The sequence below is a fragment of the Aplysia californica genome, unplaced genomic scaffold (genome assembly GCF_000002075.1).
Source record: "Aplysia californica isolate F4 #8 unplaced genomic scaffold, AplCal3.0 scaffold00171, whole genome shotgun sequence".
In the NCBI taxonomy this organism is placed as follows: domain Eukaryota; kingdom Metazoa; phylum Mollusca; class Gastropoda; order Aplysiida; family Aplysiidae; genus Aplysia; species Aplysia californica.
The window spans coordinates 170,935-184,713 of record NW_004797441.1 but is presented as its reverse complement, the minus strand read 5'-3'; the positions used below and the strand labels follow the sequence as shown (position 1 = coordinate 184,713).

At 38.1% G+C, this 13,779-nt stretch overlaps 1 protein-coding gene across 2 annotated transcripts in view; it reads right to left on the bottom strand.

Annotated features, from left to right (window-relative positions):
* Nucleotides 1-1,296: 1,296 nt before the first annotated feature.
* The window catches only part of LOC101846580 (interactor protein for cytohesin exchange factors 1), a 36,817-nt gene continuing 24,334 nt past the window's right edge, over nt 1,297-13,779 (bottom strand). For both annotated transcript variants that reach the window (XM_005098041.3, XM_005098042.3), the window contains exons 7-13: nt 13,227-13,387; nt 12,437-12,562; nt 9,598-9,653; nt 8,793-8,854; nt 7,836-7,896; nt 6,472-6,528; nt 1,297-3,212 (exon numbers count right to left, since the gene is read on the bottom strand). In XM_005098041.3, the coding sequence (XP_005098098.1) occupies nt 3,066-3,212; nt 6,472-6,528; nt 7,836-7,896; nt 8,793-8,854; nt 9,598-9,653; nt 12,437-12,562; nt 13,227-13,387 (670 nt within the window). In that variant the 3' untranslated portion in view covers nt 1,297-3,065. The remainder of the gene's footprint in view (nt 3,213-6,471; nt 6,529-7,835; nt 7,897-8,792; nt 8,855-9,597; nt 9,654-12,436; nt 12,563-13,226; nt 13,388-13,779) is intronic.

Below are 13,779 nucleotides of genomic sequence, written 5' to 3'. Positions count from 1 at the left end.
AATGCTCCTATAGCTTATGTTGAAACAGAATGACATATGAAAAGAAGTCTATAGAAATTCCAAGCATTGATTCCTTGAATAAAACTAAAACACCTTTAAGACTTGATAAAGCAAAAAAAGAGAGAACAGTTCCTGGAGAAAAAACCCCTGATAATACAGGACTTACACAAAACAATGAAATAAAGACATGTCATTAAAAAAAAATCTCAAGATTATCAGTAAGAGTTAAACAGAACCTGCGACACCAAAGATTAGAGGTGTTCTTAAAAAGTAATATACAACAACAACAAAATAAAAGGAGAAGATTTAGTTTAGTTTTAGTAGAATTTTTACAGCGCTCGCAGGGGTGGATGTCAACAGAGAAGTCCATACAGAGAATCAGGCTTATTCTGCTCACCTCTCTAGCTTCAACTGCACAAAGTCTGCTTCAACTATCAAGGCACCCTGTAAATAGCTGGTTACAAGACTGTGACAAAAATACAAAAGAAGTAGAGGGAAAATGACGATCGTAAGGATTAGGAAAGAAAAAGAAGCAGTTCCCTGTTGCAGTTCAGGCACAGTTATGAGCATGACATTGATGAATCAGCCCATTTACAATTCTACTGAGCATAAAAACATGACATGTCCCCCCTTTGGGAATGGTCTATAGACACTTCAGTCAGTAACACCGCCCCGGGGGGTCAAAGGAGAAGAGAAATGGACAAAGACATGTAATAGGAAAGAAGGACCAGACCACACCTTAGCACCCGCCAACTAACCAAGAAAAGCGGAGCATAAACAGTCAGGATTGATACTGTTAAAAATACTTTTGAGAAAGCTCACAAAAGCACAATGCTGCAATAAGTATGTGACCAATTAAACACTTTGATTCTTCTTCAGTGGACAAGATGGTACTGAACATCTTGTACATCATAAAAAGGAAGGTTTAACAATAGGAAGACCCAAATACATGATGTCTCAATAGTAAAGAAATTAAAAACAACCATGAGTTCATTTCATTTTCTTTTTCAAGGAAAATATAAAGTGAAACTGCTCCTCTGCTGCCTCTTTAAATTCTATGAAAAAAAAAATTATGTCTTTTTAGTTTCGTTTTATTCACAAAAAGAGCTACAAACAACCAGACGTAAAGTTTTTATCATTTTTTTCCGGAAACATAATTTCATGAGAGTCATGTTGATTTCCACTCATAATTTAATTGGTGTAGCTGTGAATGCTGAGGCTGCTAGTTCTACTACAGCTGCTACTATTACTACCGCTCAACTACTGCTACTGCTATAATATGTTTTCTTTTTTTCTGTTGTTATTGTCGTCATTAAGGTCTGTTTTTTAGCGATAAATTAAAATGAATGTTAGCTGGCAGAGTCTTTCACTAACCATCGATTAGGAGGAGCAAAAAGATGGCCAGCACATACAAAAGAATCCACTATATGACAACGATAAAAATGATAATAATAGTAACAATAAAAGTTAACAAATAAATACTACAGCAGTAACAGCAACAATAGTACAAACAATAATTTTTTTAAAGAAATCTAGTAAAACTAATAATACTAATAACAATAATAACAATAATAATTATAATAATAATAATAATAGCAGTGGTGATGGTGGTGGTGGTAGTCGTTGAAGTAGAAGTTGTGGCAGTCACTGCAGCTGTGGTAGCAGTTGTTTCTCCGTGGGCAAGACAATTCTCTGTTCTTGTTTGTTACCCTCTCCTTTGAATTTGACATATTATGAGAGTTGGTAATAATCTTGTTAATTTACACAAATTTATTGCTTCTACAAGTCAAAGACTAGCCAGTGGGCATAAATTAAATAGTGTACACAGAGTCTATCTGCTGCCCACCACGTTTCAAGATAATGCACAAGGCGTTGGTTTTGCTATGTCGGGATGGGACAGTTTGGTGACGTTGTAGGATACCCTTGTTTGTTCTGAGTGGGACAAGATAGCCCACCTGCCCGCCCACACTCCTTTTAAGTATGCACTACATAACTGCAAATGATTGGGGGGGGGGGGGGGGGGTTTAGTATTTTTTTGCCCACTTGGCACTTTTGCCTTTCAATTGGACATAATAACTTGGGCCATGGTGTGCACACTTCCCAGTCAAGTTTATATAGAGAGTAAAGAGTAACAGCCATGACAGTGCATGGCATACCAGTACAAGTCTGTGGTAACATCTCAGACACGAGTGAAATAGAAGAAACTTTGCATAACCAGTGCAAGAGACCAAAAAAAAGTCCAAAAATTGTATTAAAATTGCATTAAAAAACATGCATCAGTGAAGCGTAAAGCTTTTTAACACCTCCAAAGGCAACAGCCTGTGGCAATGGAGTATTCAAGTACAATAAGATATTATGTCTTTGAAATTTGACATCAAAAGGGAAAATCATCCTATAATAAATTTTTTTTCTTCTTGAATGTACTCTTATTAATTTTGCATTTTACTGTGATCCCTAAAATGTTAAAACTAACTGAGGGTACACAAAAGACAGAATAATAAGAATATAAAATTACAATAAAGTGACAAAAGTCTTAAATTTCCTCCTTGCTCAATATTTGAGGGGTCTCATAAACAGTCCATGGCACAGCAAACAATCCTCTTAATAAAAGAATTTTAAAACATTCGCTTTGTAACAGATCATTCTCCATCTTTGAGCTCTGCACAATTTATGTTAACTTGCAGAACTGCCAAATGACTTTCCATGTTCCCCGTTCTGCATTTTCATTTGCTTTTTCGTCTCATTGTGGAAATTTTACTAAACAGGAAAGACTTCAATTTGGAAAATCAAAGTAAACAGCATGTGACAACTAGGTCAATCAAATACACACAGTCACCAAAAGGTGGTACCAAAATGAATTTAAAAAGCAAAAACAGTTCCAATTCAAGAAACTTAGGTCATTAAACCACAAATCTTTAGAGACATATGAACCTCATCCGATTACTTCATGAAACTTTTATCAAAACACTCAGTGAAGTCTGGGACAGCACTGTCTGTTTTTGTTTTTTTCCTTTTGAGCTGATCACAACCTATCATGTATCAAAACCGGTGAAGAGTAGGCACGGTTAATCCGACTGCCCCACATAAATGCTGTATGGCGCACTGAGTCTTAGAACACTGTTAGGCAAATCATTTGAATAATAATGGAACAGGAGCTGTTCCAGTTTGTCAAAACAAGGAGAGGTCGGGCTCAGTGTCAGTTTCCCATCATCCTGTAAGGAAATCAAGAACAAAAAATAAGCACCTGAAAAGACACTTTGTCTGAGGTAATAAGAAAACAACAACAATAATCTTTACACAGTTTTTACTTATAATACTTCAAGTCTTTTATTTCTTAATCACTCTATTAAGCATCTAACCCCATTCTGTTCTCATTAGTTTAAAGATGAAAAGCCATTTTTTAAAATGATCCTAGCTTATATTTTATCCTAATCAATCTCCAGTTCATAGACTTGAAAATGCAAGTATTTAATTCTTTAAAGACCAAATCACTTTTATGTACAATAAGTAATCAAACAAACATGTATCTGTGCACAGTTCTACACTCTCATCTGTCAACAAAAGTTTACATTTTCTAACTTGTAAACAAATAGGCACCCATATATTGTACTTTACCTAAGAAAAATGTTACTGGTCTGCTTACATTTTCACGTGTATACCCAACAGTAAATTCAGTCCACTCCCCCAGAGTAAAATCTACAAATGATTGAACAGCGGTCTAGCAAAATTGGATACTTCAAAAGTCAGCATAACATCAGCTTACTAACTGCATCTATTTCCTTAGAGACAAAGCACAAAAACAGTTTGCAAAAGAAAGTCGTTTCAGTAAGTCATTCTTTACTCAAAACAATGAAGGAAAATAAACAGACTTTATCTTATCTCTGGTCAAAGTTGAAAAAAGAAAATATATAATATGATAAGCGAAAATACAAGTACACCAGTTTATCTTCTTCAACTAATCCTTTTAAATGTCAATTGCTGCCCAAATGGATAAGTTCTACAATAGTGAGATGGTGAGTTATCATTATCAAGGCAGAGAAGTAAACTGGCAGTGTCCCTAACTTTCACAATACTTCACTTTTCAGAAATAAAAGCTAAAAAGGTCATGCTGACCACAGGAGCAAATGAAAAGATGATGGGTGACCGGTGGTCAAACATTAAAGCGGACAGAATTTTAGTTTAGTTTACTAAGAGTTTAAGGCAGTATTAACACAAATAGGTCATGTACGTGCTGAAGATTAGAGGTGTTACTAGGGGGTGGGGCTCTTGTGGTCTAAAGGTACAGTGTTCGCCTCTCATTCAATAGGTCCCAAACCTGACAGCAATGGGAAATTTTCTTATCTAAAATTTTCTCCTTTCACCTCCACTTTCTGCCCCCCCTCCCCCCCTTCCTTACTCCTTACCCTCACCTATAGGCTTCTGACTCTTTCTACTTCTTTTTTGTTAAGCGTTTTACAGTGTTCGAAACTGCATAAGGTCATATGAGCGCATGAGACACATTAAACATTTTCAGTTCATTGGAAATTTTGAATTTTGCCCTGGTGGTGGCCAAAGCCTACTCTTATCGATTTTAGACCACCAAGGGATCTTTAACGTGCATAACTTGCACACGGGACCTCCAGAATTTTTGGCCCTTGTTCCAGAAGGCTAGGTGTAGATCTTTCCTACCAGAAGATCAGGGGTGTGGCTAAAAGAGAGCAGTAAGAAGGAGCTAAGGAGTAGCAGTAGAAAGGCTGAAGAAAGAATCAGGAGCCCAGAGGAAGAGGCAAAGGAGGTGAGGGGGTGGGGGCAGAAAGTGGAGACGAAAGTAGATGACAGAACAATTCTAGAGAGCAGGAAAGGATGTGAAAGGAGACAATTTTAGAGAGGAAAATTTTCCGTCGCAACCCAGATTCGAACCCGGGACCTTTGAAAGAGAGTGGAACACCTTAACCTCTAGGCTACGAGAGCCCCCACTCTTTCTACTGCTACTCCTGGCTCCTTCTTACTGCTGTCTTTCAGCCACACGCCTGATCTTATGGTAGATAAGATCTAACACCTAGCCTTCTTGTGTATGGGTGAAAAAATCTCGGAGTCCCATGTGCAAGTTCTGCTCGTTAAAGATCCCTTGGTGGCCCTAAAATCAACAGGAGTAGGCTTCACCCACCACCTGGGCAAAATTCAAAATTAATTCCTACCAAAGCTGAAAATGCTTAATGTGAAAACTAACTTGAGTGCCGCCCGCTCTTAAGACATTACGCAGTTGCGAGCACCATAAAATCTTACCAAAACAAGAAGAAAGTGTTACTAGAGACTAAAATACAAAGAAAAGAAGGAAAAAGATCAGGACTGCAGACGTTTGATAAGAAAGAAGGAGAAGATCACCCCAGGGCACCTGCCAACCACCCACAAAGTTTTAGCCCTTTGGATCAACCTTGAGGGAAAAAAAAAACATGCATGTGTTGTAACAACACACACACAACTGCCCAAACATCATGGCAAACTTGGCTGAAAATCAAAATTCAACACCTATGAACCTAAAAAGCATTTGGCTAAATGAATTGGGGACATTTCATGACGCAAGGTTTAAAAAAAATAATTTGGAAATAAAACTAGTCAAACCTGTGTAAGTAAGAAGGCCCCGCATTCTAGAGCGGAAAAATGACCGTATAAAACAGGTGGCCGTCTTAGGCAGGACTGACCAAAATTTTTTTAAAAAAAAGAAAAAAAAGATTTACTCCTGAGGTGGTTGCATGCTTAGGACTGCCCTAGGTATGATTAGAATGTGTTGTTCTTGTTGTTTTATTTCTTTTGAAAGGGGGGAGAGGATAGGATAGTTTTTGTGGGACTTTTTGTTGTTAGTTTTATTTTCATTTTTAAAGTATGGTTCTGGGAGAGGTCAAAACAAAACGAAATGTGTCAGATGAGGAAGATGTCATAGTAAAACAAATAAATGGGTAGCCACCACTCGGTGAACGAGCAACACTTCTGTCGTGAGTTCGTGTTGACTTCCATTGTTATGGAATAGGTTTACGGACTGAGAAGTGGGCGGGCCTTATAGGTTACGACAGATCACACGCTTCCCTTACCAGCAGCTGAAAATTTATTGTTACCCAGTGGTCAACTTGGGGAAACATTGGGAGTGACCTAAGCAACATTACCGTTTCATCCATTGGAGGGACTGACAACAACGACAGGTGAATGAATTATGACAGCTTGTCCACGGGGAAAAGCATAATTTTTGACAAAGTCTAGCCGCCTTAGGCAGGTAGATTTGGCCGTGGGTTTATAAAATACGGTGGCCGTGGCGGACAGGTGCCCGTTTTACACAGTTAAATTATATAGAAAAAACTCAAGGGGGAAATGGAAAGTGGCCGACAGTACAGGTGGCCGTCTTACAGAGGTGGCCGTCATGGCAGGTTTGACTGTATATGCCACGAGAAACAGAAAATATGAACAGTGCACCAGTCTGTTCCATTACCATACATTTACCTTGACAAATATCCGATATTTCCTTGAGTTGCTACCACTGCGAACCAACAGTACATCCTGCATTTGAAAAATACCAATAAATAATTGATTGACCAACGTTTAAGGCCATTGTCATTGAAATAACAGATAAAGCTTAGAAACTGTGATACTGAAGTATTTTGTGGTTATTTTACAATGCTTACACAGTGAGTTATTTATTAAATGACAATTTTCTCAAAAGTAAATCATTACCCAGTCTACAGCTTTTCTTATTAAAATGTACAGTTGTTTTGCTGTTTTTTTCTTAAAGAACACAATATAAAAATAAGCAACAATGAGGGAATTTGCAAGCACTTATTACTGGCATCTAAAAATAAGCAACAATGAGGGAATTTGCAAGCACTAATTACTGGCATCTAAACAAAAATGCATAAAATTTGAATCTTGCTTAAAAATTGAAGGCAGCAAGGTTTTAATGCAACACTGAATAAAATCAGGAATTTTCAAACTTTACCCACAAAATAAGAGTGATACTTTCATAACAAGCTCTTTTCAGTATATTTGTTATTTCACTAAACTGCTGCATAAAAATCTTTTAGAACTTTAGTTTTGCCTTAAAGCAAAGGATCCAGACAAAAGGTAACAGCTTTAATGAAATTTAACAAAAGTTAGAAAAGTTAAAGAGTCCTGAGTTCAGTATCTTCTTTGATGAGAAGTTACAAATGACTTCACGACTTGCATCCACCCCACCCCCCCCCCCCCCCTCCCAAACACGCACTTGCAGTTGGGATGAACTGAAGAACATCTTTCTATAAAGACAAAGCCTAAAAAAAAAAAAGAATATGTGTCACAACGCGGTAGAATCAGGCGTTCCTCAATTTTTGGGTATCTGGAGTTATTGGTATCATCATAAAGCTTGTTCATATGACCATCTTTTGAGGGAAAAAATACACGCCTTTCTTGAATAGAAGTCGAGATATTTGCAATTGAAGGAGGTCAGGGTTGCCTGGTTTCAAATGTAAAATTTGTGAGAAAATGGCTGCCAAAGTTTGGTGATTTCCGAAGCTTGAGAGTCCTTGAAAACTAAAAATTTACATTTGTTGTGACTTAAATTAAAGTCTTTCGGTAAATCCACATTGAAATATGTTTTTAAATGGACATAAAAGGTGTTGAGCCAAAAAATAAAAAATTAGAAAAAAATTGTCAACTGGGGGAAAAATGCTGATATCTTCGATTTAACTATTTTGACAAGCGCCTGATTCTACCAAGATGCCTCACATATAATCGTTTATAGCACCACTTAGATCACATAACAAGAATATTTCTGCATCACTTGCATTAATTATGCAAGCAATAGAATCAGCAATTTTACAAGAAATACTTACAGACAAGTCTTCACTTTTCCTCACAAGATACACGCCATCTTCAGAAACTGGTGCCATCGCTCTGGTTAAAATGAAAAAAAATGTACGTTAAAACTAACACAACATAACCAGTTAGCTGCTCAATATGATACTCTCTGAAAATACTGTCAATTCTTTCAATCAGATAAAGCGTTTGGTGCCAAAACAAACAACAGACACACTTTACTAGAGTCACAAGACATGGTGTCCGTAGCCTGGTGGTTAGGCTACTAAACTCATAATAGTGAGATTGAGGGTTCGGGGGCGTGAGTCTCGCTTGGGACATTGTGTCCTTGGGAAAGGCACTCACAAAAATGTTGCCATTTGGCTCCTTCCTATCAGAGATGGACGGTAAATTTGGAGTCTCGCCACTTAAATATCCTTACAGTGTTGCTAGGAACATATAACTTAAGCATTTCAAAAGTTTCATTTTAGAGTCACAGGGCAGGAGTCAACCTGACCAGAAAAACACCACAAAGGTCTTATCACCCAGATGTGACTTCTATCCCACTCTTTCTAAAAATGACAAAACGTTTTCCATCAATGAGTGTCACCCTGCAAAAGCCATGGGTGTAAAACGCAAATTGAACCCTTTGAGCCCTAGCTACTGGTACACTAATGGCACGTAAAATTGCCCATATGCCTAGCCACCGGTACAGCGGAGGGCGATACCCTATCCTCAACCCGGCCCGCCAGGAACTAATCAAACATGGAAAACAGTGTTAACTACACAGGATGTTACTGAATATTTTGAAGACCTTTCTGAATTATATTCTGACAATGATAAAGATTACCTATGAGGGATATGGATAAAATGGCATTCTGACGATCATATGGATGAAGGCGTAAATAGTTCAGGAGCTCAGGTAGAAGGGCATGGTAGCCTCAGGATGCCAGGGCTCAAAGGGTTAATAAAGCATACCGTTCATAAAATCTTACTTTGAAGCCTCTTCTTTACTCCCATGGAAACGAACAGATGACCAATACGTTTGCGTTTCCCTCTGAAAAACAATTGCAATCAACTTATACATTTGAAATCAACAACAAAAAACCAAGCATCTACAGCCCGTGCAATCTCTGAGACAGACAATAGAGTTTCAATGCAAGCATTTCTAATATGTTTGGTGCTTTGTAATAATGGTAAAGAAATAAAGTGGCAACTATGTACAGCTGGCAGGAAAATACTCCGAAGAATTGCAATGGCTAAGGATAAATTCAATCAAATGGAGCCTAATCCTGAAAACTAGAACATCTCAATGACTACCACAATGAAAGTTCTGAAATGTTTTGTATGGTCAACCATGGCTGTGAATGCTGAACAATCACTAAAGACATGGAAAATAAAATAGGAGCAACAGAAATGTGGTTTCTTCAGAGACTGCAGAAAATATCTTGGAAGGAAATGAAATCAAAAGAGGTAGTACTTGAAAAAGATCAGGAAAAGACAAAAGCAGTTTTTGGGATACCTTAATAGACATAAAAAGGTCTAGAACATCTAGCTCTCACTGGCAAAATTGAAGGCAAACGAGGCAGGGGTAGTCCCAGAACAAATTATTTTGAGAATCTAAATAAATAGGCGCAGGGAAAGATCAGGGTAATATACAGCTTTTAATTGCATGCAAGAAACTTAATAATTGATTTCTGGGGGGAGAGAATTGTGTCAATGGGGGCTTAAAAGCACCTACTTTTACGAAAAACAATTTGAACAAGAAACCGATTCTACTCTAAAAGTTAAATAACTTACATTATCTGAGACTGGTGGAGGAACAGTCTGCAAGCAATACCCTTGAGAAACTGCATCTGAAGAATGGAAAAAAAATAGAAAAAACAAATACTTAATCATAAAAAAAAAAAAATTCCTGTCAGCAATTCAACTTGCAGACCGGAATCAGTACAGATGTGTGCATGTAATTGTTCTACCAGATATGGCACCAAAACTATCAGTCTCCCTGTTGCTTTTGGCAAGCACCAAATTTAAGCTGCCCCAAATTGCAACACAATATATTAGGCCAGGGCAAGATGGGCGGCAAAAAGACTCAAGGCCTCGATTACAAAACTGAAAAAGAATCGAGGAATCAAGTCCGATTTTCGAGTTTGGAAGCTGGTTCAAGTGTGCCTGACTATTTAGAGGCCATGACTTGAACACTGCTAAAAATAGCTTTTAGACTCGAGACTTCGAGGCCGAGAGTCTGGAGTTTGACAGACATGGCTGGCAAAGCCTGCGCGCATGCCAAGACAAGTTGACTTTCACGCATTTGTGTGTGTGTGTGTGTGTGTGTGTGTGTGTGTGTGCGTGTGTTTGTGTGTGTTAGTGTGAGTGTGTGCGCATGTGTGTGATTGTTGTAGGTAGGCTTGTAGGGTTGCCTCCCTTCTATCACTCTTGCAAATGCGTGGGGCACAGGCTCCTTCTCTCTTGCATCCTTTGCTTCCTGATATGCCAAAGCATGCTTTGACGACAAATGTTTTGTTATTGCCGACGTTGTGTTATTGTATGCCAAACACATTTTTACAAATCATACAAACAACTGTGTTTTCCTGCTTATAAAAAAAAGTCCAAAGCTAGAGATCGACGTCCAGACATGATGACTCATTGATATCAACTCCAAACACACAATATGATTCACAAAAGAATACGTGTACAGTGAAAATGAAAGTGCAGTAAAATTGAAAAGCAAGCGATCAAGACAAAAGAAAGAGGAAAAGGAAGTGAATGATTTAATTTGGGTGGGCGGGCGTGGGGCAACAAGATTCAAAGTAGCCTACGTGCAGCGTGGTTTCGTACTGGGCTACACGGTAGACACGACAAGTAGGCCTAGGCCTAGTTTAGCATTCACTCATAGTGGGAAAGAAGAAGGTGGGGCGAGGTGGAGGGTTGCGTGAGACAATTGATAGTGACTGACTGGCTGCTTCTTGCCTTTGGCCCCTAGGCCTACCGCACTAGGCCTACGACAGTTCGTCACGGGACAGACCCGTCTGACGTTTGAAACCTTTGAATTTGAGTGTAATGTACCGCACCTATTATTGGGACAGGACATTTTTGTTGTATTGAGTCCCGAGCAGTTGTGAATTGCTACAACGTCAGTGGGACAGTATGACCTAATACTGTTTTCTCTTTATCTTTTTTCCAATACGAAGCAACAGAGCACAGGCACATGAAACCTCGATTCATCCACCTTGAAGACACAGTCTTGAATCTATCTAGACCTAGGCCTAGTGCACGCCAAATTCAAATAGTGAAAAAAAAACAACTAACTAAACAGAACTCACAAAAATTAATTTAACTTGGTAATCGGGCATTAAATTGGGTTCCCCGAGTAATTTTCGCTAATTTTGGGTCGCTGATCACGAAAATCTTATTATTTCTTAAATTAGGCCAATATTTAAGAAATTTTTGGAATGTATTTTTAACTCCGCCTACGCCAACATCAAAGAAATCGCCTTATGGGCCGGATCAGTCCTGTCCTGGTGCAGTGTCTGTTTTGAAGCGAAAAACTCGACTGTGGAACAGGACAGCCCTAGGCCTATCCCACGACAGGACTGTCATTGTGCGGTAGGGATTTAGATTCTTGCCTCGATTCTCGGAGTCTAGGCTAGGAACCAGGCTTAAAAAAAAGGAGACGGGAGGCATCGACCCTGGGCGGAACCGAAGCTTTGAGTCTGTGAACGAGATCGATTCTTTGAGTCCTCATTTGGACTCGAAAGAATCAATTCCCAGAGTCGATCTTGCTCTGGCCTACAATATATATTCTGCAAAAGAATGTGGGGGAAGAAAAGCATGATACTCTGTGATGCAATAATATGTGAGGAAGCTTGGTGTAATTGGGCGCTCGTCAAAATAATGAAATCGAAGAAATCTGCATTTTCTGATTATTGGGGATTTGTAATTTTTTATTTATCTTTTTTTGGGAAGGGGGGGGGGGGCCTCAAACCTGTTATGTCAATTTGAAAACACCATTCTGTGAGGATTTTACAGAAAAAACATTGATCAGAGGCACTAAAAATATAAATGTACAATTTTCAAGGACTCTCAATCTTTGGAAATCACCAAACTTTGACGGTCATTTTCTCGCTAAACTTTTGTTCTGATACCAGGGACCCCAACCTCTTTCAATTACCAAAATCCTCACTTCTATTCAAGATGGGGGTTTTTTTATCATCTAAAGCAAAACAAATAAACACGCTATAAGATGATACCAATAACTCCATATGCATAAAATTTGACAAACACCTGATTCTACTGTGTTGCAACCCATATAATGTCATGCAGAAAATGTGTGCAAATCGGAAAGGTTATTGAAAAAAGGAATAATAAAATAAAAGAGATTTAATCTTTTAACCTAAAGGATGATAAGAAATAAACACATCAATCTCATAATTACATTATTGCCACTCTCAGGAAATGTACAAAGCATGTAAACAAGCATATTTGTTAAATCATATTCCAGTTATAACAATTATGTTTGCTTTTACAGAAATCTAGCAATTACAAATAAAATCAGACTTCATTGTTTATGATGGATATTCTGAAAGAAATTTCAAATGCTATAGAAAACAAAGATAGCTATTGCAAACAGACAATATACCTTTTTGAAGTTGTCTTTCCTTCAACCCCTGGACCAGAGATGCCATAAAGGTTTCTTTTGGCGGTGAATCACTTGGTTCTGAGATTTCCTCAAACTCACCAGAATCCTCAAACATGACATCCTCATCTGGCACACAGTCAAAAACACAAGCATCTAAATGGGCGTAATACACGATTAACAAATGTGTAACGGTTCAAAATTGTGACCCTGCAACAAATAGCTGATTAAAATATCATGCCATATCTTAGCTGTAGCACATTCGTCAACCGTTTTCATTGAAAATACTAACACTTTGAAATATAACACAACTCAGCACACACAGACATTGCCTTTCGTTTCATTTTTCACAGCACTATTGTCGAGGGCTTCCTTAACCTCTTTTTTTTGTCAAAGGCAGGTATGTGTGTGCGGGGGGGATGTTCATCACATGAATCATTAGGAGCCAACTACAAAACAAATCAGAGAGAGCTATATATGAGTGGGAAAAAATATATGAATATATGAAAATTGTATGAATATATGAAATATATTTACAAAATTTGGTTTATATTATATACACACACACATATACACCATGTGAGACAGCAATGACTTTAGACAATACAAAAACCATGAAAATACATTAAATATACTACATCTAGACGTCTGCTGGGACAAAAGACATTGCTTATGGGTCATATTCAATCATAGTTTGTGAGTAAACAGGCATGCCTAAAAATTATTCAAAACACAAATATATTTGATGCTCCTTTAAAATTCAAGTTTACAATTTCAACTGCAGCCTACTCACGATATTCCGATTCAGCATTAGAAGTGAAGTCTGATATAGTTGAAACTGGTCTCCTCTTAGTGGGTTCATAGTAAACACTGGCTTCTATATCATGATAATCCACTGAGCCAAAAGATCCTGATGAAGCTAGGGAAATGCCATCCGAAGAAGGTGCTTTGGCACTGGAAAAGAAACTGTAACTTTTCAGTATCACTTTCAGAAGTCAAAAATAGAAAAAAAAAGGTAAATGTGAGGTGTGCTTCCAAAACGAATTACTTCTCCGATTTCAGAACTTTGATAGTTTTTCAGATAGTTGAGTTTATACATCATATTTCCACTCCTTAAGGGGGGGGGGGGGGGGGCTACACCCCCAAAATCAAAATTCGACTCAAAATCATGGAATTTTAGTTGTAGGCATTTTTAGCTTCCTCAGCCTCTCCTACAACTATTTCATGGCATAAGAACCCCCAAAAACCGTATTTTTTCCCGTACCAGGCATGTTTGTAACCACCATTTCCTCATAAAGTCAGTATTTTATTTTTCTTTATCGGCCGTTTTCTCAAAATGCGACTTT